A 27,240-nucleotide genomic window follows, 5' to 3' on the forward strand; every position below is an offset into this window, starting at 1 on the left:
GTTTCTGTTGGCAACATGATAATAACCCCTCAAGCTTGCTGTCTAGGTGTGATCCTTAATCCTTTCTCAAATTGGGCCTGATTGTGAATCAAAATCACGCCAGTTTGCACAGCGTAAATTCTGAAAATGTGCACTGTGCTTGCCCACAGAGGGTGCACACAGAGATGCGCACATGCAGATTTGTGCGCATCTGATATATGCGCCTCCTTACACTTAGTTGAAATGGGGGTGGTTGAACGTAGATGAGTACTGTAAGGGCGTGTTCATGCAAATGCAGCTGAGGCAGACCAGCATAGAGACACATATATGCCTGTCAAGAGCTAGGGAGCGGGTGCAAATACCCGCACTGGGGATGATGATAGTCACAGCACTGGCTAGCTGCTTCTGTTTGACTGATAGAGCTTGGATGCACTATGTAGGCATAAGGTTTTTACCGGCTGCGTTTTTAAGCGTAAATTATTACCATGAGGCCCATTATCTCTGCTCCTACTTTATGAGGAGTTGTCTCCTATCTCTGGAGAAAGATGCACTTTATCCCATTACTCCTCTTCAGTGAACCTCACCATTTCCCCACACTGCTTATGTATCACATTTCCCTGCTCCTGTAGATTGCAAGCTCATACGGACAGCAATCTACATACCTCTTATCAGGGGCAAATGCAGGATTTGCAGAGGGGGTTTCCACACCACGCCGCCAGTGGGGGTGACCAGCGTGCATGGGGGTGTGGCTAGAATTTTAGAGAGAGCTTGCTGCTCTCCAACTCTCCCTATCCCCATAATATACAGGGGCAATGCTGCGTGCACTTTTGCTAGGTGCATGCAGCGCTCTCTTTTCGAGCAGAGCAGTGTGAAGCGGGGACAGGGTCCAGCCACCTCAATTATACAGTGCCCCAGGCTTGGAGGGGGTTTCCAGGCACTAGTAAACCCCCCCTACCCTCGATTTGCCTATGCTTATATCAGTGTTTGTCTATTGTTTGTTCTACAGTTTTCCCGTTTTGTAAAGTGCAGCTTAATATGTCGGGGCTGTACAAAATAATGGATAATAATAAATTATATGTCTGCAATTACTAAAACATCTCCAACATTTGTAACTCTTTCTCTTACCTGTCAGCTGATTGACAGTTTATTTAATGATCTAATGTGCACTCACCCAGATTTTCTCGGAGGAATGTCCATTTTGTCCGCTCCATCAGCTTTAAATGCCATGATTTGTCAGAGTTAGAGAATTGGGTTAATGTAAATACCCAATTGTTGTGCAATTTCTCCCTGGTGTGATAACCTTAGAATCCATGTGGATACCTGATGGAACTTAGTGTACTTGTCATGTCATTGCACAGGGGAGGGATGTTTCCTGGAAATGCCCTGGAATCATTCAGCCACTCTCCAGCCCCTGCAGCACAGCTCAGTGTAATGAACGAGAGGCTGGGCTGAGCTTACAGACTGAGCAGTGTGCAGGCCAGGCTATATCAGCATTTAGCTTCCCTTTACTAACGGAACATGATGTTACAAAGCACAGTCTGCCTGATTCTGCTGGCCTCCTCTCTGCTAATGACTGTCCTGTCTGAAGGGCAAACTTGTAAGTACCATCAGCTTTATATTTCCTCTTATCTTTCTCTCTTGTTATCTCTTTGGTATGAAGTTATTTTTTTTATGCTTACCACTAAGGGTAATGAGCATAGTAATATTTAGTCAAGGTGAATATGTGAGTAGGAGCAATCATAATTCTGTAACTATCCAGGGAGCTTTAGAATGTTGTGACACAGTATCTCAGAAGCAGTCTGCTCACACCCGGTGGATTATGTGGTGGAGTGATATATATAAGAGCATTATTTGCATCTTAGTGTCTAAGAGGAATGTAATCCAGCGTAGGATTGTGTGTCCTGAGATCTGAGAGTGTCCAGCTGAGCCTGTGGCCTGTAAACATTGTTCAAAAGTTCATGCCATGTATCCAGTTTGTTCTCTTTATTGTTTGCTTGCATCCTGTTGTTTATCACAGCTGTGATTCTCTGGAACACGTGTTGTACTGTGGATTGGATGATTTCCTTTATCACTTTATATTCCCATTGTCTTTGTTCCCACTGTCATTCCTCCAAACAATGCACATTTAAGGTTCGTTCAGAGGAGTGTCAGAATTTGCTCACTTTTCGTCCAGCAAATTGTTTTGAAAATTCTGATAAAACTGTCTAAGCCTTTACTTGTAATTAGAGGGATATTATTTATTTCTGTTGTGTGCTAAATGTACGTGCAAATATCTAATCAGCCAATCATGTCGCAGCAGCTCAATGCATAAAAATATGCAGACATGGTCAAGAAAAATGATCTTTACATATTACATCCTCTTCTGATAGCTAACTGCACAATTTATCCTTCTAATATCAGTTCCCATGCAACACGCAGTCTCATCATCTTACTGTGTGCACTACACCATAGGAGATCATTGTTTCAGAACCAAAGCGAAGCTAGTATTATATCATACTTGCCAACTCTCCCGCATTTTGCGAGAGTCTCACAGACTCCTGGGAGAGTGTGGCAATCTCTCGAATTCTGCCCACTTCACTAGGAAGAGCCCACTTCCTAGTGAAGTGGGCAAAATTAGGTCCCAAACGCCGTGATTCCCTGTGAATCGCTGCATTTGGCCCCGACCCCTGTTGGCAAATTACGTCACACAATGATGCGATTTTTGGCGCCCCGTCCCCTCACGCCCACCTCCACCGGCAGGCTCCCGGAAGAGAGCTGAAGAAAGTTGGTAAGTATGTATTATTTACCAATTCATCATCATATATTTATATGACGTCATGGATTCCGTGCCTCACAAATCATACAGGTATGACATTAATGTAAACAATATACATAACAGCAGGAACAAGAGTACAGTTGAGCAGAATAATAAATGTTTGGATACAGTAAACTGAACAAATCGTATTGCATACAGAACAAATCCTGCATAAGACAGAACAAGGACAACAGAGAGTGGACGGACATGAGACATAGGGCAAAGATTTCCCATCAGTTGTACAATTTCATGTTTTGTTGTTTTGTTGATTGTGTTTATATTGCTTAATGTAGGTGGTATATACTGTGTAATTATACTGTATATACCAACAATACAAATACTTTGCTCTAATTGTTTATTATTTCAAAAACTGGTATGTAACATTCAGCAGTAATAAAAGCCTGGTCAGTAATGCTCCTTTACAAACCACAAAAGTGCAGCACAAATATTGTTTTGTGATGTCATGTGCCTACGTTTATGCAAGTGCACCAAGTTTTATGGGGAAGCTCATGGACTTGCAGGCTAAGACTGCAATGTCTGTTGGGGTGCTAAAATTTGCAGTAGGTGATGGGAGATTAGTGGATTGAGGGTGTTCTCTGCTAAGTGCACTTTAAGTGTACAACTGCACCTGTTTTGACACCGAAGTGCAGAAATTAGGTTTCATTTTACAGACTTAATTATTTAAATAAGTTAAAGGGACCATAGCCTTATCTGTGTGGAGTTTGTATGTTCTCCCCGTGTTTGCGTGGGTTTCCTCCGGGTGCGCCGGTTTCCTCCCACACTCCAAAAACATACTAGTAGGTTAATTGGCTGCAATCAAAATTGACCCTAGTCTGTGTGTGTGTGTGTGTGTGTGTGTGTGTGTGTATGTTAGGGAATTTAGACTGTAAGCTCCAATGGGGCTGGGACTGATGGGAATGAGTACTCTGTACAGCGCTGCAGAATCAGTGGTGCCCTAGAAATAAATGATGATGAATAGGGTGCGCATGTACAGGAGTGTTTCCTGCTTTTTGAGAGGACGTACAATTTTTCCTTCCCCACAAAAGGACTGGAATTCTCCGCAACCTCCAAGGTCTCAGAAGACAGGTCTTATCCCAATACTAATATCATCATCATTATCATCATCACCATTTATATACTAATACTATACTAATAATGGAGCACATTATATTACCTTCCATCCTCTACAGGAAAGTACATTTCTGACTGACCAATATAATAAAAAGCTTCAAACATGCAAAAGTGACACAAGACAGTCCCGATGGCCACAGGTTATAAATGTTACTAAACCGCACAGTATTTTAGGAGTTAACCTGGAAAGTTGAAATTAATGAATTGGCTGGCCCAAGATGTGAGAATGCCCCCTAAAAAGTGCTTGTTGGACAATTAGGCACGCTTGCAAACATAAAGGAACATGGTAGGTCTGCACGCTTTGTCGTCCGTAAAACAGCCCTAGTGGCTAGAAATGGGGGACTGACTTTTGCAGAAATATGGAAGTGTGCAGTAAGAAACTCTAAATGATTTCTGACTAAAAAGAAATGGTCTGACCTTCAGGAAAAGGCACAGAACAAATCCTGACGCACTGTTATAACAGCAATGGTGCAGACATCAAAAGTGGTTGTGGGATTTCTTGGATCTCTAAAATCCTACTTCCTGAGCCCATCAGTAATTATACATAGTTGCATGAGTTTGTTATCAGTGAACTCTAGGTGGGGGAGGAAAGGGATGTAGGAGTTGTGATTAGGGCAGAAGCTCAGAATTCCTTTCTCTAGAAATTCAACCCCCATCCTCCTAACAACTTTCTTTCCTGTCTCACTCATCAGTCCTTTTCCCAGTTCATTAACTTTTTCATGCTAAACTTAGGCTGGGTACACACTACAGGGTTTACAGCCAATTATCGTGCCAATCAGACAATAAACGTCCGTTCGGCCCCATAGTGCATTAGTGTGTATGTTCAACAATGAAGGTTTATCGTTCCAAAGAACATTGTATCGGTTGATTTGATTTTTAAACCAGTCTAAAAGTCTTGTTCAACGATGGAACAATGTCGTTCCAATTCTGCAGTGTGTATGTACTCACGACTGGCAGTGTCCATAGATCTTTATGACATGTGCAGAGTCACGATCATTTCAGCCTATTGTTATGACAGATGAAGAGCACAGATCTGAAGGTAAATCTTGTAAAACGTGTATGTTGTGTACACATGAATCGGCTGCTGATCTGGACTTTTTTTTCAGTCGTTGGTAAAATCGTTAAAGATGTCGCATCGGGAGATATTATGTATAGTGTGTACCCAGCCTTAGCAATCGCTCAAAGCCAGAAATCAATGTATGCATGAGTGTATTTGTTTAGTGCAGCACATTACAACATTTACACATAAGGTAAGGGTAAGTAAAAAAATGTTTGCAATAAATGTAAAGAATGAGAAACACAAGGGGAAAGGGTATCATCATCATCATCATCACCATTTATTTATATAGCGCCACTGATTCCGCAGCGCTGTACAGAGAACTCATTCACATCTGTCCCAATGGAGCTTACAGTCTAAATTCCCTAATATAGACACACACTCACACACAGACTCATACAGACAGACAGAGAGGGAGACAGACAGGTAGAGACAAGGGTCAATTTTGATAGCAGCCAATTAACCTACTAGTATGTTTTTGGAGTGGTATGACTTAATCTAACGTTATCCAAGGTCTAAATTACTGTTCTTTACTTGATTTGCAAATCAATATTGCAACAATTGCAGAAGAAAATACACACTATTAAAGTCTACCCAGAGAAACTGTTATAACAGCTGTTATCCAATATAATATTATTATGACATGTTCAGCAACAACTAACCTATCTTCAGTAGGCTTCACGTCTTCCAGTAGAACTAATCCTTGGGGATATTTGCATTATGATTTACTGTCACAGTACATGTGCTGCTTGGACATCAAATCATGCTATGTTTTGTACAAAACTAGAAGATAGAGGCACCTGTAGGGGACAAATAATAGATCTAGCATTGGATCAGATACCAGACCTCCTAGCAATCCAGCAATCCCAGGAATTCCGGGTAGGTCTCCCAGACTACCAGGAGAGCAGGCCATTCTCCCGCATTCTGTCCACTTCCATGACGCGATTTGTGTTGAATCGTGTCATTTTGCAATAAATGTTTAGGCTAATGTGATTTTCTGGGCGTCTCTGTTCTTTTTCTTACTTAGCTAAAAAATACCTTCATACATAAGAACTAACTTAGTTCCTTGTACAAAGTTATGTCTCCTCAGTCTGCATCACAGTTCCTTACACGGAAACGGCGCGCTAATTCATTTTTCGAAGAAAGCAAAGGTGGGAACCTCGAGAGGGAGTGTATTGAGGAACTGTGCAATAAGGAAGAAGCCCGGGAGATATTTGAGAACGTGCCTGAAACAGTAAGCAGGCCAGATGTATTCTGATTGGTGTGCAAAATGGTCATTGTGGTTGGTTCATTTTATATTGCTCACTTTGGTGATTGAAAAGTTACAACTTCATTTGGTTGGCAGAAATGCTCAATTTACAAGTAGTAAAAGTAGTTGTATTGTGCCATTGATTCAGTCACCTTGCTTAGACACAGGTATATTATGGTGTCCTTGCTCCTTTTGCATTTCAGTATTTCCAGGTGAAAAAAATGAGAAGATTGCAAAGACAAAATGTTCCTCCTGCCCCTATAAATGTGACTAGGAAAACAGTCCAAGCTATGTGTAGATGGACAGTGTGACACATTATTCTACTTTCCTCCTCTCCCCTCCACTAAAAACACCCCACTATTGCCTAACGCACCAGCTGCAGTTGCTATCAGGCAGTAATCCAGTCACACTCCCCAACAGTCCCTGTAGACTACAAAAAATTTTACTGTTGTGCTCAACTCAAGTGCTTTTGCGGGGAGAAAAGGGCGGTGAGCTTTCTTGGGAAAGCTCCTGTATATACACCCATTCCAAACCTTTATCTAATTTAAATAATTTTGTTGCTTAGCCCCTAGTCAACAAGCAATGCCCCCTATCCACTCAACTGCTCCCGTCTGTCGAGCAATCTTTCTCACCACTGCAGACACACAATCCTGCCCCACAAATTCATGCGCTTCCCGGTAAATCCTGGTGCAAAATAGGCGCGTGACATCACAAAAGAGCAAGTTGCACTACACTTCAGCACCACAGTTATCATCACTAGACCTACACCAATGGCGCACCCAGGGGGGGATTCTGAGTCTCTAGAAACCCCCCCCCCTGCGCTAACTAAGTGGCCACTGTCCTATACAGCAGCCACGGCGCTGTCAAAGAAGCGTCCGCAGCGGTGCTGTATTGTATACAACACCGCCGCAGACCCTTCTTAGACAGCGCCGCGGCTGCTGTATAGGACAGCGCTGGCGAAACGGAGCGGGCGCATGCGCAGCAGCTCTCTCTCGTGTTTTTTTTTTTTTTCGGTCGGCGGGGAGAAACCCCCCACCCCCGACAATCCTCCGTGCGCCCCTGTACACCTAACCACACAGCCGACCCTCCTCCATGCAGACTGTCACAGACACAATCGGGTCACAACTCTGTTTATCTAATTTAAAATAATACACAGCTAAATAAGAAGTGTAGCAAAATACAATTAAATAGAGGACACTAAAATACTTTTTTATTATTTTGTCAAAAACCACTACTCATGTATTATAAGGAATAATGCACCCCTTACTATGAATGATAAGGCCTTGAGAAGTCCCCGCCCAGTATATATGGCAACGAAACTCCTCAGTGATACCTAATATCCTTATATTACACAGTAATCAGTGCATTTTTCTATGTTTAATCTGAAAGGTATTATAACACAATTTACAATAATAAAGTTGACTTGGATATCATTTAATTATTGTTTTTTTGTGTTGTTTTAGGAGTATTTTTATCCCAAATACTTGGGTAAGTTGATTACATATTTATAAATAGCAATATTTGTTGTTTTCCCAGTAATTATTACCACTTAGATGTAGATTTATCAAACCGTCTAAAAAGGAAATGTGGAGGTCTTGAGTTGCCCATAGCAACCAATCAGATTCTATTTATCATTCGCCTAGTAGAATCTGATTGGTTGTTATGGGCAATACCTTTACTTTTCCTTTTTAGGTAGTTAGATGAACGTACCCCTTGGGCTGTAGTATGGACATGTATTTTAGTTTTGGGAAATCTCACATATTAGACCTTTTAAGATGGGATTATTCCCGATGTTGCAAGTTTTAGCACTCGATAAATGGGCAAACTCTTTGCAGAAGTGGCACTGATGGGATGCACCTAAAGTATTGGCGTTACCTACCTTATGGGAGGTCTAGTCATGATTCAAACTTAATGGGCTTTTTTAAACTTATTGGGATACTATTAAACTACTATAGGTTATGAAATAACTATAAGCATTTTATTTTTGCTTAGATTTTATAGCTATCATTAAAGTTTCAAACTGCCCTAATAAAGCTTCTTTATCTTTCACAGTCTGCCTTGGTGAACATCGTAATGGAAATGATAATAAACTTAGTTATCTGAATTTTGATGGCCCCGCTGATCTGAGATCTTGCATTAATGGTTTGTAAAGCATTAACTAATTTGTATTAGAAGCCGGGTTCTTTTTGGCAAGCGACGCAGCGTTTACCTGTAGCACTGCCACAAAGTTTATGTAGGTGAGCAGGAAGTAGGACAGGGATGCAGCATACTGCATTTACATGAGTTAGAAAAAACATTTAAATATTTATCAGTGGGGCAGCACGGTGGCTCAGTGGTTAGCACTTCTGCCTCACAGCACTGGGGTCATGAGTTCAATTCCCGACCGTGGCCTTATCTGTGTGGAGTTTGTATGTTCTCCCCGTGTTTGTGTGGGTTTCCTCCGGGTGCTCCGGTTTCCTCCCACACGCCAAAAAACGTACTAGTATGTTAATTGGCTGCTATTAAATTGACCTTAGTCTCTCTCTCTCTCTTTGTCTGTCTGTCTGTCTGTGTGTGTGTATGTTAGGGAATTTAGACTGTAAGCTCCAATGGGGCAGGGCCTGATGTGAGTGAGTTCTCTGTACAGCACTGCGGAATCAGTGGCGCTATATAAATAAATGGTGATGATGAGTGTAATTCGACAGGTCCAGTGTTTTCTGCTAAAAGACCATCACTGCACAGACTTAGAACTTAGGGACATTCAGGGTTAAAAATATGCTGATCATATGACACATCCCTGGCTCAGATTCCTCCATGCCCCACCATTTTTGACCCGTGACTGTATGGGAATTTTCTGCATTGTTTTGTAAGACTAGTTGCACTGGTACACCTACTCCATACTATTCAAGAAACCCACTTGCTCACCCCACTAACCCCGTCAGCCTGTACAAACTTCTGCTCTTCTACTAAAGGTCTCTATCTTGCTCTTTGGTGGAGATCTATGGGGAAATCTACCAAAGAGAATTGTGCACTGTGGTCGGCTGTTTTGTTGCTCTTTGTAAATTATCTCAAAAGATGGAGTCAGATTAGCTATGGCCAAAACATCACAGGTACCAAATCACAGAGATAAATGGGCGGTGAAATGCTGGGTAAATGATGGAGGTCAGGCTAGGTCAAATAACAGGCAAAGTTCAGTAACTAATATCCAAATCAGAAAAGAATATGCTCAGGAAAGACTGGCTACACTATCAAATTCAATGTCCTGTCCAGGTCTGGACTTATATAGGACTGTTTGCAACAAACAATTGCATGTTTATAGCACAGTGGATACAGTATCACAATGTAACTATAGTGCACTATATTCAAAACACTTGAATGAATGTCCTTTTCAATAACAGAATATCATAGATGTCAAAAATGCACATGGGGTATATTTACTAAACTGCGGGTTTGAAAAAGTGAAGATGTTGCCTATAGCAACCAATCAGATACCAGTTATCATTTATTTAGTACATTCTGCAAAATGACAGCTAGAATCTGATCTCCACTTTTTCAAACCTGCAGTTTAGTAAATATGCCCCATGGAGTTTAGAATATCAGTAATATAAGTATAATGGTAACATAAATGACAACTCCCCTTCTCACTTTAGCACTGGTGGAATATAGCTATGAGTGGGAATGGTGTGGAAGTGTTATCCGTTGTTTCTCTTTCTCATTGAGTTTGTACATCACATATAATACACAATTTATTTCTTACACAGCACTTCCAGATCAGTGTAAACCTATACCCTGCAAAAAAGATGGCTATACGGAGTGTATAGATGGAAAGGGAAACTTTACCTGTGTTTGTAAACCAGGATGGCACGGAGTGCGTTGTGATGAAGGTAAGTGCACAAAGTTTAGATTTAGTGGTTTAATGCAGTAGATTGACCAAAAAGGAGATGTTAGTTCATTTGTTTTTAAATTACTATCCCCTTGCTGATAACAAGATGATTTTCAGACATTGTTATTCATTGTACCTCTGATTAAAGGCAGAAAAACAACAATCCCATATGGATCAACAGAGGCTGGTCCCATAGTGGGCTACCTTGGGCTGGATCACTGGGCCACCTACATTTTTTTTCCCTTTAAAATGTCCCTAATGGGCTGCTGCTGAGTCGAGTCTTGCCACCGGCCCCCCGGCGCCCTCGGGTTAAAATTTGCAAGACCTCCCCTGCTTGTCAACTTTTTGAAGTTCTTCTCCAGGAGATCCCAGAGGGGAAGGGGGGGTGTGACAGTGTGTTTTGGCCCCACCCCGGTGATACAGTGAGGCATGTATGTTATTTTCCTGGTTGGGGGGGGGGGAGGGGTAAAAATGGAGGCTCCCATCCTGCCTGCAGATGCGGAAGAATGACCTGCTCTCCTGGGAGTCCAGGAGATCTACCCAGAATTCAAGAGTCCCCAGGACATTCTGGGAGAGTGGTTAAGTATGATTAAACCAGTTGGGCTGAACCTGTTAATTTTCTAGGAACCAGCAGCAGTAGTGAGATACTGCCTGACTTATATTCTTGTGGCCTGACTTACATCCATGAGCTGCTGGTTCCTAGAGAATTGATTGGCTACATTAACATGTTCAGCCCACATAATGGATCCCTTCATTGCGTGTAGGTGACAGGTTCACCTTAAGGGATACTTTTATGAAGAGTGCAGCAACATTGTTTGAAATAGACTACCTGCCAAGTTTTATAGATGGGAACAGGGAAAGCTTGGTGGTGTCAGAGCCCAAACTCACTTGTTATAAATCTCTATTACACAAATATATTTTGTTTCCATTTCCCATATGATTCTCTCAAAGGCTGTATGTAATCTTTAATATATATATTATTATTATTCATTCTGCCCTTTGTGAATAGTCTCATTCATACATTTACATTACTCTCATTCATACATTTACATTATTTTATTTTTCTTTGTAATCAAGAGTTACCTCTCCTGTGTTTAGGTATCACCAGGTATAAAAAGCTGTTACCTTTACACAAAGCTTTTTGGTGGAATTTAGGACAAAGTAAACATGCTTTCTCAACTGTCTACAAAGTGATCATATTGGAATAACATATTCTAGTGTGAAGAGCACTAGGGCTATTTAGTGCATGAATTTTAAAGTAAATTAACTTTTTTATGTCCTAGTTATGTTTAAGTAAAACATGTGCCCACATTTTTACAGGGAATTGTGACGTGCTTGCATGTCATTACTTTGAACGTACGTAGCATGCGTTGGACTTGTGAGTACCTGATGTGGTACAGATTATAACAATATCCTTGTCTTGTTCAGTCAGCCAATGAATTATTGGCAGAGCATACATCACTGTTTAGAATAAGTATGTTTGCTGCATAATGTCTCTTACCAGCTGGTGTGACTATCCTTTCAGACATAAATGAATGTGAGGATACAGATAGACCCGCTGGCGGCTGTAGTCAGAAGTGTGTGAACATACCGGGCAGTTACCGATGTGCATGTGACGATGGCTACTACTTGCTTGCTGATAAGCATACCTGTAACGGTAATTGTTCTACTCGCGGTTTCCATGTTCTACAGATGAAAAATGACATAGGTTCTAACACATAAAATAAGAATTCACCTGAATGGCTGCGATAAAAATGAAGAGAATTGTTGTAATATTTTTGTTATGTTCTGAAACGCAGAGTAATAGAGACCATCTATCTTATTACACTACTAGAATCCTGCTCTGTCCTCTCATTTATCATAGCTACTGGCATCATGTACAAAATACCTGTATTACAGTGAGGAAGATTAAAAAAAACAATATGTAATGCATGGTGTGTACTTAATTAAATATACAATTTAAAGGGTACATCTTTGGACTATGACCCCCCCTCTTTCTGATCTGCCCTACTGTACGTAGCAATCCATGTAGCACTTCTATTCAAGTCATGTGTTTAAGAAGACTAGGGGGTAGATTTAGCAAACCTTCTAAAAAGGAAACTTGAAGGTGTTGCCCATAGCAACCAATCATATTCTAGAACATGAGAGCTAGAATCCAATTGTTGCTGTGGGCACCACCTCCGCTTTTACTTTTTAGAAAGGTTGATTAATCTATCCCTAGATATTGTAAATCTTCCTGCTCTGTAAGCTGCACAGTGATGTGTACCCCGACCGCTTTAAGGGAAAGGGGCTAGTTCCGTTGTGAAACCCCCCCATACCCATTTGTTACATAAGGGGAGTCAGAATGAGAAGGTTATCCAAAAGTGGATGAGCCCTTTAATAAAGGGCTCATCCACGTCGTGGCATATACTCATGAAGAAGCTTAATACAAATTATCCCCTCTTGTGACCACAACCTACATTCTGAATTTTCACCACTTTGCACCAGCAGCCCAGCCTATCTACTCAATGCCAGATTAAGTCCAGAATCATCAGTATTTACGAATACAATGAAACAGGTTAATAAGTGAGTCATAGCTCCACATTAATAAAGATTTTGAAGGTTCAAGGATGGACACATTAAAGAAATCTGTCGGGCAGATCTGTGGGTTTCTATTCATATCATCCTCTTGTAAAATAATGTTTTCAGTCACCCACATTGTTTATCAGCAGGACTTGAATGTATTTACCACAACTGTGTATTCCGTTTAGAACTTTGGAGCGTTTATCTCTGCTGGCTTTAGAGAAGTCATCTGTCACTGCCAGAAAGATTCTGCAGTAGCTAAAAAGCTAATACTGTACATTACAGAGCACAGGTCCTCTGTGATCAACAGCCCATTTCTTCTCTCAGTATCTCCAAAGTCTCCCAGAGCAGCTGACAAAGACAGGCTTGGTACTATATCATTGTAATCAATTGATGTTCATTGCTGAGAATTCAAGAGAAGACACAGCAAGCAGACCTTACATAAGTCTTTTATCTTTTGTCCTCATCCCATGATACCAAATAGTGATAATCTAAAATCCGGTTTATCAGAATATTTTTTACCCTACATATTTGTTGTCCTGACTTTCTCCTTTCATATTTCTATATACTTTATTAGTAGCTCTGATTCGTTCTTCTGACTTTTTATCTGTTATGTCTGTGTTTCATTTGTTACATCTTTTTTACAAGTGAGACAATAAATGATAAATATAAGTGCAAAATATATCTCTGAATGCAAACAAAAGTGAGGTATAGTAAATCGAGAGCTAGACAGAAAATGAAGCATTGTATATCATCCAGCACAGAAGGTCAATTGGCTCAAGATTTATCTGGCTAGACAGCACCTGGAATCCAACACAGAAATTTCTGGTACTTCTTCACATTTAAACCTTTTTATTAACAATTTCATGGCGGGTAACAACCTGGTAACTTTTCTAGTGTATCTATGTATTCTGTATGTAATACGTCATTGTTTTCAATAGATAGAAATGAATGTGAATTGAGCCCGGTAATCTGTGGAGGGGCGCAATGCGTAAACACGCTAGGAAAGTATGAGTGCGTTTGTGATGCTGGATACAAGTTTAATACATCTTCAGAGAATTGTGAAGGTAAATCTGTGTGATTATCATAGTAAATGTTATGCAACAGTTACTGTGCAAGTTGGGAGTGTAATTGGGGATATCTCTTATCTGTAAAAGACTTCCTTTACCATGGAACTGTAAGCGCAGAGCCTAGATGATCTGACCATCATCATCATCATCATTTAGTTATATAGCGCCAACATATTCCGTAGCGCTTTACAATTGGGGACAAACATAGTAAACTAATATATATAAATAAATGATGATGATTTATGTCACTGCATTAATGGTTTTATAATTATGTTACTGCATTTATGTTACTGCATTAATGGTTTTTATTTATGTCACTGCATTAATGGTTTTATAATTATGTTACTGCATTTATGTTACTGCATTAATGGTTTTTATTCATGTCACTGCATTAATTGTTTTATATATTAATGTCAGTGCATCATACTTAATGGTTCATTTCCCCTCCTCTGAGAAACTAGCAGTGTATCTGGGTTTGTGGGTGGCAATTTTCAGAGGTGCACTGTGCAAAAAGTTATACGTCACATCAAACTCCAACCTCCTAGCTATTTAGTACCACCTATTTTATTACATTTACAATTAATTATTTTTAAATTGAATCAAATAAAACTTTATTTTTTGTTTTCCTTCTAAATTGCTCTATGGTTTAGTATAATTTATGGTTTAAATTATTCATAAATGTCTTTATTACATGTGTCAATTTAGTGTGTATACAGCTTTGTTTTACATTAGGCAAAAGCGCCTACAAATGTGTCCCATGTAAGTATAGAATGAGATCCAGGGGTATATTTACTGGTCTGCAGGTTTAATAAAGTGGAGATATCGCCTATAGCAACCATTTAGATTCTAGCTGTCAATTTTTAGAATGTGCTAAATAAATGTTAACTGGAAACTGATTGGTTGCTATAGGCAACATCTACACTTTTTCAAATCAGCAGCTTAGTAAATATGACCCCCCCCCCCAATTTTCAACACCTCTGCACCTAATCAGTTCTGCTCTTGGTAAATAGAGCACTAAATGTTTGCAGTTTAATGCACAGTGCAGAAATCATTGCTAACAGTTAGGGAGGGGATCCCCTTTAGGATTTTCATGGGCATAGTGCAAATTCTAGTCTTGTCTTTTGTTACTACCAATTTGGAGTCATTATTCCTTTATGCACACCCAACATATTGCATATAGTACGCTTTTCCTTACAGCACATGTGCACCAAAGATGCATACGTCCGTATGTAGGTTCGGCCACATCTTGCTCTTAGAGAAGCGGAACAGGGAAGGAAGGACAAGTGTTGTACGAGTACAGTAAGGGTGTGTTCACATAATTGCCTCATGACACATCTGCATATACCCCTGTCAGCAGGCATATCCCTGCTGGTGCTTGACCACTGGTGCAAAGAGCAGTTCTGATGATGATCATTGCTTTGCCGTGTAAACACTAATGTGGGGAGGGAGGGCAGGGTGGGATCCCCTTGCAAATGCCACAAACAGCACCAGTCTGGTCACACTATAACAGGAAAATACACAGCATGGGTAGATTAGGTATATGAGAAGACTATCATGAGTACACTGTCTCAATACAAAGCGTTTGCCCAAAACTGATAAATTAATTTCTGTCCTGTTCAAAATGGACAAGCAATCAAAGGGTTTCTGCTCAGACCATCAAAAGTGAACCCTGTCACACAATGACGTGATAAGAAAAACGCATCTGCTGGTGCCACATTGCAGACTGATGTTTAAAAACATCATAATAGAGATATGTTGATGGTGTTCCTGCGTGTCCCCCGGATCTCCGGACAATGATTGTCAGTGACAGCCACTTGCTGCTGAGACAGGAACATGACCCATTTTGTTTGATTTCTGGCACCGCAATGTGTACAAATGTGTTCAAAGCCTAACAGCGGTTATACAATGTAACAGCAGCAGAGGAAATTCCAGTAGTGCCATGAAGATGAATCAGTAAAGTTGCATGTTAATCCATGTTTGCTGTATGATATTCCTATTTTTATGTATTATGTGCTACTGAGAGTTATTATATAGGTCTGGAACTGAGAAATATACAGGTGCTGATAGTGCTGATCTAAGTGTTATCTGTAAACATGAATAATTTGGAGCCTTTTATGTTGCATACCTGGTAGGATCAGTGTAAGCACTAGTAAGTATGCAGATCTATACCTTGGTATCACCATCATGGCTGCAGGCCAGGCACAGGACCTTACCTCAGCGTTTCTCTTCTGTTTTATAGATATAGATGAATGTGCGGTGGATTCCTGTAGCCAAGTGTGTGTTAATGTGCCCGGAAGTTACAAATGTTACTGTGAAGGGCGAAAGAAGTTGAAACTTGCTCAGGACAAGAAGTCATGTGAAGTGAGTACACCAGAAAGTTATAATTTGTAATAATTATCTATAGCACCTGTTACACAAAAACACTCCAGTTTAAAATGTAACGAGTTGCATCTGTTAGATATTTCCTTCTAAATTTTGTACTGTAAAGGGCCCTCAAAACTGGACAGGAGACCGTTTAATTTTTTTCCAATATGGTTGTTGGTATTTGGTATTTTAGCTAACATATAGGTCTATTTTTTTTTCAGCTTTTTTCCCGTTTTATATGCCCTCCTGTAGCTTGTAGTACATCCAGGGCCGGTGCTAGGGTCCACGGCGCCCTAGGCATTTTTAAAAAAGCGCCGCCCCCCCCCCCCCCCCCCGCAAAAAACGCCGCCCTCTTCCCTCCTCTCCTTACCTTGTCTCACCACCGCCGCCTCTCTGCTCCGTCTCCTCCCCTCCACTCACTGACACTAGTAAGTGGAGGGGAGGAGACGGAGCAGAGAGGCGGCGGTGGTGACAAAATAGCCTCTTCCCCCCCTCCCCGTCCATCTGAATGCTGTGCGGCGGCCGTGACAGGTATGGTCAGCGGTCGCCGCACAGTTTTAAACTATTTTAAAATTCTGTGGCGCCCTCCAGGCACCCTCCAGAGCCCGGCACCTTGCCTAATGGGAGCGCCGGGCCTGAGTACATCCATTGCACATCGTGCTTCTCTGTAATTACAAATGTCTTTCATTATCAAGCATGAACATTTTTTGATGAAAAATTTGCAAAGGTCATAAATGCAACTCCATATGTTTTTTAGATGTTTATTAAAAATTTGTATTGTGTATTATGACAAACCCTCTAACTCTAAAAGTAAATAATATATGATTTGTATAAAAATAAGCATTGTTAGATACATTTTTACATTGTCCAAAACCATAACAGTCCTGTCCAGAGACAGATAGGAGTCCTACAGAAACTTGACATGGTATAGCATTGTCAACTATAGTCTAAACATCTAGCTATGGATAGCTTTAACTAGTGAAGTTAAACACTGTGTAGAGCTAAAGCCAATTGAAGAAGTTCACTAGTCTCTTCATATGCATAGGCTGCTATGGGGCACAGGGATATCATGAGGTTCAGAGCCGGACTATCAGGAAAATCCCAGGTGGGCCCCACTGCCTGAGAGCCCCACCCCCTCCCCAAGGAGCCCAGACTCTGCACATGTATGAATAACAGTTTGGCGCCAGTCTTCCCTTATGGACTGTACCATCTGAATGGGTGAGTCCTCTCTCTCCCCAGTTCCCCACACAGTGTGGCTGGAGCCGCTATGTGTCTCTGTCCGCCCAGCACCTCTGTTGCTGTGTATTCTACAGGACTTTAGCTATATCGTACAGACCTGGCGGCTGGCCACACCCCCTCTGCGGCTCTATACACCTCTTCAGCAGCGTGCATACTGGCCCCTATCTGCCTTTCCCTGATGGGCTCTTAATGCCGCAGTCCAACACTGGGCATCAGCAATTTCTTTTACCACCATTATAATGTCCTTTCCCTCAACCTAGTCTGTTACTGTGTATATAACATTAAACACGTGGCAGTATGTAGAGTGTGACATTATGTCGTCTACCTGCCAATCACCTCCCATCAGAAGATAACTTTTATCCAAGCAGTTTTCCAGCAAGTTAGGTTGCGGTGGGTTTAGAGTTTCCATAATCTCCCTGCCTCTAACAGTCACTGTATATATCATAATCTGCTGTAACTGATCTCGAATGACCATGGTAAAGGCTACCCGAATAGAAGTTAGGCATTATATATATGGAAAAATGCTTCCCTACTGTAAATTGGAAGTCACAGAGGAATTCAATGACCATGTAAAGGTTGCGGGCCAAATGCTTTCATACCGGTCAGGGAAATCCAAGGCAACTTCTAATACATGGAATATTTTATAATAGGGGATGTTAGCATATTATACTGCAATAATATACAGATGTACAGTTTCTGTTATTGTACAATTTTGGTTTTATGTCACAGAATGGGAGACTCTTATGCTGCAGCAGTGCACCTAATTAAATAAAGTTATGTATTAAGTTGTCCTGAAACATAAGAATGGTGTGGAAAGATCAGAGGCAGGTGAAGGAAAAATGGGAGATTGTCGAACAGTGAAGGGGAAAATAAATCAGAAATTAGTGGTGGTGTTGCCTGAGCTGTAGGTGGAATATCAATTAATATTTTGTAGAATGGGGTGAATGAAATGAAGGATATATGTGAGCAAATTGACTAATTTAACTGTGGGAGAATAAATGAAAATACTGTATGTCTCTAGCATGTCTCTGCCTAGGGTTACACCTACAACAAGCCATACATTGCAAAATAAATCCTTTAAACTGTATCCACAGTTTATACTGCTCAGATGCCCTGTAATAAATTATGTTTTAGGACCACTAAGCCATAGTTGCCTAGTCTCCCGGAATGTACGGGAGACTCCCGAATTTTTGTGAGTTCTCCCGGACTCCCGAGAGAGCAGGCAAAAATCCGGGATCCAGCTGTCTCCGTTGTTGAAGATGGGTGGGGGCGGTGCTAAACGCGACATCGTGGTCCCACCCCCTGCTGCGATTGGCCGAAATTACATAAGATTGACAAGGGCGGAGCCTAACGCCTCTTTGACTGACCCCCTCCCGGACAACTGCCTTCAAAAGTGGGTAAGTATGCACTAAGCATAAAATACAGGATGTATATTACACAGATACATGTACGATATATATATATATATATATATATATATATATATATATATATATCTATAATATAAATGTCTAGTGGCGTGTGTTAGTCTGTCTGTGTGTGTGTGTGTGTGTGTGTGTGTGTTAAAAAAAAATAAAACCAAGCTGCAGCGCCAACTGCTGGGCGGAGTTATACACTGACCTACTAAATTCTTAGTGTGTGTGGAAAAAAAATTCAGAAAGGGCTGAAATTTGGTATACTAAGATGTTTTTAATTTGTTAATTTAATTTGTTAATTGTTAAAAGTGTTTATAAAGATTTAAAAAAAATATATATATATTTCTTGAAGGAGAAGTGACAGTTGGGAGTGGTTGGTGGTTGCCGGGGGTGACAGTGGGGAGTGGTTGGTGGTTGCCGGGGGTGACAGAGCGAGAGGAGTGTGATACTCAGGACCGCTGACAGAGATCCCTGTGTCTGGATAGACATCTGGATAGATGTGGCAATGAAAATGAAGGATGAGGTGATGGAGAAGAATGATGAGGTGGTGACATGTGGACAAAACCACGTTAAAAAAGGGTGCTTACGTCGGGAAGTAACGCTCTTCCCCTGAGGAGGCCTGGGCTATGGCCCAAATGCATGACAAGAACCTTTTTAACACCTTAAGTAGCTTGATTTGACTAGAATGCATGAGTATCATGCACGGGTTAACTTGTGTATATATATATATATATATATATATATATATATATATATATATATATATATATATATATATATATATATATATTGTAATTGCGGAGTGAGATATGTTCCTACATACAATAGACTTCCTGTCAGTATTCACATTATAGAATGCTGCTGTTAATGATACCAGAGAACAACAGCTTACTCTCCATTACACAGCAGATATAAATATAATGGGAAGTATCTTAGTTTTTGTCAAGTATGGGGACTATTACACACCTATATCAGGGACTGTTAATAAATTCCTTATGTAATTAATTTGTAGTGTCATTTAATAAATAATGTCCCATTATAGCATAGTTTCACTGTGTTGTCCTATAAGATTATAGACTAAAATATATTCCCACTATGACGCCCCAGACCACCGTGTTTCTCGCAGGTGCGCTGACAGGAGGGGAATTGGGTAGAGGAGTCAGTGGTTGCATAAAACTAATGGAGGAAACAAGTTATATCTGACAGAGAGGCCCTTTCACTATGTTGGTATTGTGCTCAGTAATTTCTGCTTATGCCCTTGAAGTAGTTGTTGTTGTTGTTCTGTTCAGAACCTACAGGTATGTTCAGGGCTGGCGGTAATAACGTTCAAGGCAAAAAGACACCGATAAGAGATTTTAGAAAATAAGTTTTGTTATTTTATTTTTCCCACTTGTCCCAGACTGGAGAAATATTTAAGCCATCTGTTCTCTCCAATAGTTTTGGAACATTCTCAAGAACATAAACTAAGATATATGGTGCTGGGAACAGCAGCTTGGCCAGGGGCGAGCAGACAACTATTATCTAGCGTAAATGACTAGCAGAGAGATTGATCATAATACTCCTCACAAATTATATTCCTTAAATATAGACTAAACATTTTCACTTTCATCCCAAAGATCTCAAATACAAGATATGGTACGCTTCATACATTAACATCAATAATTATATTTTTTGTAATAATTATAATGATGATGCCAAATATCTTAAATAATGACAATACTTAAGGAGCATAATGTTCAGTGTGTCTGTATCTGAGGACTTCTTGTCTTTTCTTTATAATACCTATATCTAATTAGTGGTTTCAGTTTTACAGTCCTGAATTTATAGCACCAAATAAGGCATGGTGTAGTCTTATATGCTGTATATTACTTCTACAAGCCATCAACATCATCGTAATCATCATAATCATTTATTTATATAGCGCCAACATATTCCGTAGCGGTTAACAATTGGGGACAAACACAGTAAACTAATAAACAAACTGGGTAAAACAGACAAAGAGGAGAGAAGGCCCTGCTCGCAAGCTTACAATCTATGGGACAATGGGAGTTTGATACATGAGGTTAAGTCTACATTTTGCATTTCGGTCCAGCCAGACTGCAAAGGTAAAAGTGACTCCTAAGTTAAATCATCCTGTCACACAACAATGTTGGTCAGGGAATAGTTGTCTTGTGTGAAATTGAGTAATGGATGGTAATAGGGTAATGTAGTGAGGTTAAGAGGGTGTTTGAGGAATATTATAAGCTTGTCTGAAGAGGTGGGTTTTCAGAAAACGCTTTGTAGACCAGAGGAGAGTCTTATTGTGCGAGGGAGAGAATTCCATAGAGTGGGTGCAGCCCGAAAAAAGTCCTGTAATCGGGAATGGGAGGATGTAATGAGGGTGGATGAGAGACGCAGATCTTGTGCAGAACGGGGTTACTCTGTAAGTCAGGCAGAATTGTTCTAACCTTCCAGCGGTCTCACCTTTGCTTGTTTGCCATCATAGAATTGCTCAAAGTGTTGATTGAAGGTAACCAAACACATGTCTCGGATTTAGGAAGACCACATTGTTTGGGCTTCCTGCTTTGTTATAATAGGAGGTTTGTGAGTTCAGTTGGGCAAATCGTTTAATTTGTTTGAATGTCATCCCCAGCAGGCAGCACTATAAAACTGTCTGACCATCATCATCATCATCGTCAACATTTATTAATATAGTGCCAGTTAATTCCATAGAGCTTTATAATTGGGAATAAACACAGTAATAAAACAATACTGGGTAATACAGACAGAGAGGTATGAAAGCCCTGCCCGCAAGCTTACAATCTATGGTCCTCTTAACACAAATACACCTCCATACCAAAAATTAGGGACATTTGATAATTATATTGACATGTAGCAGTTTTATATACAGAGCATTACACACCCAGCTGATATTTAGATCATACCCAGAGATGCAGCATCTCTGCTTCCATATAGACGCATGATAATTTAAATGGACGCTGCATTGTTATACCTTAATGTTGGAAATGGAATATATCATTTGGACATTGTGTTTTTTTTAACATTTTTTTTTTTTGTTATGCATATAACAGCACAACACTTGGATTTCAGTAGCTCCAGGTAACACGGGGAATAAAAGCTTCTAGAGGGGACTATCTATCTGTATTGTTGTGTATAATCTGCCTAGGGATCTATTATAACATTATAATCTCCCATCTACTGCATCATTGAGTATGAGATACTTGCTGCAAACCCACAGCACTCGGTGAGGGTATAAATACAGAATGGTGCTGGATATGGATTCCAAACATTGTCCATTCAACATTTTGCATTATATAATGTAATGTAAAATATCACCCCTTGTCATCAATCTTAGAATGTGGAAGTTCCCATTTAACCGATAGATTAATTATCAGAGCAACACCCTATGAATATGTTAGGATAGGGGGCAGAGCTATAATTTGGGATTGAGGGATTGAGTAATGTCTCTATAGAGTGTCGCCCTTCGGGATTAAGCTTTCCTGCTTTCCATTAGGTGGACTTCTCAGTGCTAGGAACAATCAGCGATGTTTAGGATACCATAATACCCCATGGAGCCTCATCGCTTGAGGCTCCAATGGAGCAGGGAAAAGAATTGAATTGGCCCTTATGCATGTTTTTACTTAGTAACAGTAGCTGTTGTTATGGGTATCAGCGATGTTTCGGGTACCGTAAGACCCAGAGGTGTGGCCAGCTGCACATTGCCCAAGGCTAAAACAGAAGTATGCGCAGAATTGAATTTCCCACCATAAAAGCACATGAAACATTGACCTCCTCTTTCCTTGCCAACCTTCCACTGTCTTACTGACAGGAAGTAAGTGTGGATGTGCATACAAAAAATGCTTCCCACTAAATGTTTCTCCATGTGAATGTATTACATGTATATGTTGCTAGCAGCTCTTTTATCCAATTTTAGGTGTTTAAAAGGTAATAATAAAGAACACTGTTATAGAAATCCCCCTCTGCATTAACCGTTTGTGCGTGGTCATTCATTACCGAGGTCTAACTCAGGAAAGACCCCACAATGTGAATCCTCGTTCATCTCTGAGATAGATGTGCCCACTTGTCACACACAATAATATAGTGGCTGACAGCAGACTAGACACTCAGATGGAACGTGGTAATAACAGCCTGCTCTGGCTAACAAAGTACAACAGAAAAGTATCACTCTAATTTGTCATTAGGTATCAAATGATCTCCCTGCCAGAGCCGGCCACTAAACTACATATCACCCCAGCCATTCATTCCCGCTGTTCTTGGACAGGGAAGCAAATTAGGAACCTAATAATAAGTAATGACGCTGAGTTACAGGGGTCATTGACCACACAGTAATGGAACACACAGCTGTAGGCAATTGTCACTTATTGAGGTCTGCATGAGGCATTGAACTATTCATCTCCGTATAATTCCCAGTTACAGGTGTTATTTTGTGCTAGATATGATACAACAGGTCACCGAGAGCGATACCTAATGTTCTCCAGTTTCTTATGGAGTGATTTGTGAAATCAGCATTGGCTCCCTGTTGCCCCGGGCTATAGACTTCTCAGTATGTTTTTTTTGCAGGCTGCTCAAACAGACGATGATCTATGTCACGCATTATGTGCCTCTCCATTGCCTTCATTACAATACTTGGTTACAGTCCTTCACAATGCCTCTTTATAAATGCTGTCTGCATGTTGCTGTTTTTATTATTATATTTAGAAAACATTTTTTTTTGTCTTTTTCATTTCGGTATTCTCTCCAGGCCATGAGTTTTGTTTTGTTAAGAATGCTTCAAATACTTGGCACACTTTAAGAGTGACTTGGCAGACAATGCGCACCCAGCAGGCTACAGAAATGTATAATTCCTTCTAAGCTCTGGCATTGAGGCTGGAACGTGTCAGTATCTTGGATCCTGATTAAGCCCCTGAAAGCTCCTGGGGTATAGCTTGCAAAAATGAGTATTCCAACAACCCGGCTTAAGTTTCGATGAATAACAGTTTTTTGCACTGCACAGTTGAAACATTGTTTCCATGTAGAAAGTGTCCTATGCTATAAACGTCCTTTAATTCGCTTGCAAAATAAGCAGAATGTTTAAACATATGTCATTTCTGGTGAAGACATATTTTTGTAGCAAATGCAAATGATAAATGAATAGTTTATTTTATAACACTGTCTCCCCAGCCAGCAGTACAATAGGGTTATGAACACGGAGACCCTTCCCATTCCAAATTGTTGTCTTATCCAGGGCTGGAGGATGATAAGTTGAGTGACAGCTGTCAGCCCTGGGTCCCATTTAAATTGATATTTAACATTTAGGGTCTCATTTAGAGATGGGGCTTTTGTAAATTTTTGTGTAGTGAGTATACACAACTTCGTACTGCATATGGGTAGGAAAATATGTCCATATGTCTATTTGTGTGTGTCGTAGACTAGTATCCCTGTACGCCTAGAGAGGCAGAACAGGGCGGCCGTTTGTTGCATATAATAAGAGCTTGTTTAGTTAAGTGTCATCCGATTTGTAGATGTAACATAATTAGAGGGGGAAATGTCTCTATAGGCCTCTCTTGAAAATGTCCCTCCGCAGCTTGGAACTAGCTTGGAACTAGAGGGGGTCCCAGATGCAAAAAGAGGAAACATCTCTGTCCCATGTCTAGCCCTTATACATTAGTCAGAGTTAGAGAAGGGAGATAGAGACTGACAGCATTCAGGCTGCTCTTCATTCATTTATGCAGAAAAATAAAGAAATGCATTGCTCCCCCATCTGACGGTGGTCGGGAGATGTAGCCCCTATGTTAATCCAGCAGTGGTCACCATTCATAATGGCAAAAAAAAATTATCGTCAGGCACACAGGACTCCTGTCTGGCCAGTAATTGATAGTGTAAGGGCTAAATATGTTCCCCTGCAATTAAACACCTTCGTCCTGATTCAAGTAAGGACGCAAGTTGCCTTTTAAAAAGAGCAGGGAACTTGAGCATCATTCCGACCATATTCAAATAGAAGCGGATCTCAAGATGCGTTTCAATTTGAATCTGGGTGTAAGTACACTGCCCAAGTGGTGCATGTCTTACGTAGACAGACAGAACAAACTGCAGTATGCTCACAAGCATATGTGCAATATTAGGCCACATCAAAAAACATACAAAACTTTTTTTTATATTATAAAATAAATGAACTAGTGAACAAGTCCTAACAGTATAATCATTTTTTTTTCTTTTTCATTACTTAAGTCAAAATGCTTTCAATACATACTGTACACACAATGCATTGTTATAGTCAAGCTCCTTGCATACACACGGTCTGTGCTAGCTAGTGGCACGGCACGCCTACGTGTGTCATCATTACCTTCTCTGTAGCTAGTGCAAATGATACAGCTGAAACGAAGTGTACTTACAATAAACCCAGGACTTGAATCTGCCGTCAGTGGCGCATGCAGGGGGGGTTTCTGAGTCTCTAGAAACCCCCCCTGCGCTAACTAAGTGGCCACTGTCCTATACAGCAGCCGCGGCGCTGTCAAAGAAGCGTCCACCGCGGCTGCTGTATAGGACAGCGCTGGCGAAACGGAGCTGCTTGCGAAACAGGTTTTTTTTTTTGGGGGTCGGCAGGGAGAAACCCCCCCCACCCCGACAATCCTCCGTGCGCCCCTGGACGTATCTGCGTCAGAAACGGCCTTGTCGCACCCTTACTGTACATTGCCTACGTTAGTCTGCCCCTTGCCTCCCTCATCCGCCTCTCGACTCGCAGTTGTAAGTGTAATTTGCATTCAAATGTGAATTTCATGCAATTGTGTTCACTGACGTCAGGTCCGTTACTGAGACTGCATCGAGTTTTTCACGCAAGATACGGCACACAAACTTACATCCGAGTATGAATCAGGCCCATTGTGTCACGCCAATCTGTGTACTTCTCCATAATCATAGGTGGAACTGCACAGAAACACAGGCAGATTTCACAACGCATGGAGACATGGCACTATTACATCTTCCTTCATTTAGAAATGACCCCCAGTGAGTTGGCAGACACACCCAGCAGTTGTGCTGACCCTGTATTGTCATTGTGTTCTAATTATTGTGAAAACATTAAAAACCTCGATAACCTAGCTTTTTAATATAGATTTTGTTGACAGTATCTCAAAATCTATTTCGACATGTCCTTGTTTAGAGATGCATTCAAACAGTTTTAGTCACAATGAAAGCATATTCTAATTAGTACTGCAAAATATAATTTAATTTCCTGATGATCTAATATTTGGTTTTCTGGAAACAGAAAATCTGTCAAAGCCCAACGGCGCCATCTTCTGGTATATGTTTGTCATTTTCCTAGTCAGTTTTCCTGAATTGGAAATGCAATATATTGAACATTTGAATAAAGTATATCAAAATGTAGTTGATCTCTTGCAATAATCCAGGAGCACACAATATCCTATGACCATGCCTCTATCCTTATTTCATTGCACAAGACTATAGGGCTTATTGATTATATTACCCCTATAAGAATTATTTGTTATCGGTTATAGAATAAATAAATAAATCAGTGAGTAAAGTAAGAAAACAAGGCATATAGTTTACAAGATGGAAAATGGAGCAGATATAGGTTGTGGGAAAGAGAATCAGAGGGATTTGAAAGCATAAACTTTAGACTTGTACTGGTGATTTAAGGAAGTGGGAAATTAGGAAATATAAGTTGAATTTATTATAAAAAATTGCTGAAAAATTGATTTACAGAATCACTTCTTACTTTTACAAACACTATCACAGTACAACTTTTTTATACCTCGTATCTCCTTCTCTGTGCAAGTGAATCTGACAGCTGCACCCTGGGGTACCCTTCCTTACGGTTTCATCTTTCTGGCTGTATCACATCTGTAATGAGGAGACATGAGCAGGGAGTACCTTCTCCAGCCCTACTGTGCAGAGTCAATTAGCTGCTGAACTAGATAGCACACAGTCCGTGATTTTCAATTATTGATATCGCCCTCTAGTCTATTTTCATTTGTCCCCCATGTGTTGGTAGAAGCTAAAAGCAATAACATAAATATGTTCCTCTCTCCTGAACTCTGTCCTGTTTCCTGCGGTTTTCTTTTGCCGCTACAGTTTTGTACATACTGGCCAGGGCATATGTGAACACACTCTTTATCTGCGTTCTAAGTGCAAAGAGCAAATACAAGAGAACAGAGCTTGGAGCACAACGAGCATCAATGTTGGTTCGTGCATCGTTGTTACTTTTGGTCAGCCATAAATCAATGCTTTTCAGAAATGCAGTATTTTGTAACATGATTGTGCTTTAATACGTTGTATAGCATAGTGGAAGCGCAGCCAAAATGAATACAAGCAATATCTGTTTTAAATGCATTCAACTTTCCCTGGATGCATTATGTGAAAACATTATAGATAACGTAAAATAAAAATACATTTTATAAAATGTAATAAACACGCAGTGCATATCGATGCATGACAACATAATAAATATTTTGATAATTTTTGCCCTTTTGCAGGCAGATAAATGATATCCAGGTGATAG

The 27,240-nt window shown here is 40.5% G+C and overlaps 1 protein-coding gene across 3 annotated transcripts in view; it reads left to right on the forward strand.

The window, feature by feature from the left end:
• The first annotated feature begins 1,394 nt into the window (after positions 1-1,394).
• Positions 1,395-27,240, forward strand: part of PROS1 (protein S) — a 46,106-nt gene continuing 20,260 nt past the window's right edge. The window contains exons 1-8 of one of the 3 annotated variants that reach the window (XM_075197043.1): positions 1,395-1,576; positions 6,038-6,195; positions 7,674-7,698; positions 8,263-8,352; positions 9,951-10,073; positions 11,598-11,729; positions 13,576-13,701; positions 15,944-16,065. In XM_075197043.1, coding sequence (XP_075053144.1) covers positions 1,498-1,576; positions 6,038-6,195; positions 7,674-7,698; positions 8,263-8,352; positions 9,951-10,073; positions 11,598-11,729; positions 13,576-13,701; positions 15,944-16,065 — 855 coding nt within the window. In that variant the 5' untranslated portion in view covers positions 1,395-1,497. The remainder of the gene's footprint in view (positions 1,577-6,037; positions 6,196-7,673; positions 7,699-8,262; positions 8,353-9,950; positions 10,074-11,597; positions 11,730-13,575; positions 13,702-15,943; positions 16,066-27,240) is intronic. The other 2 variants (XM_075197042.1, XM_075197044.1) reach the window with 2 other exon arrangements.

The sequence above is a fragment of the Mixophyes fleayi genome, chromosome 2, assembly GCF_038048845.1.
Source record: "Mixophyes fleayi isolate aMixFle1 chromosome 2, aMixFle1.hap1, whole genome shotgun sequence".
In the NCBI taxonomy this organism is placed as follows: Eukaryota; Metazoa; Chordata; class Amphibia; order Anura; family Limnodynastidae; genus Mixophyes; species Mixophyes fleayi.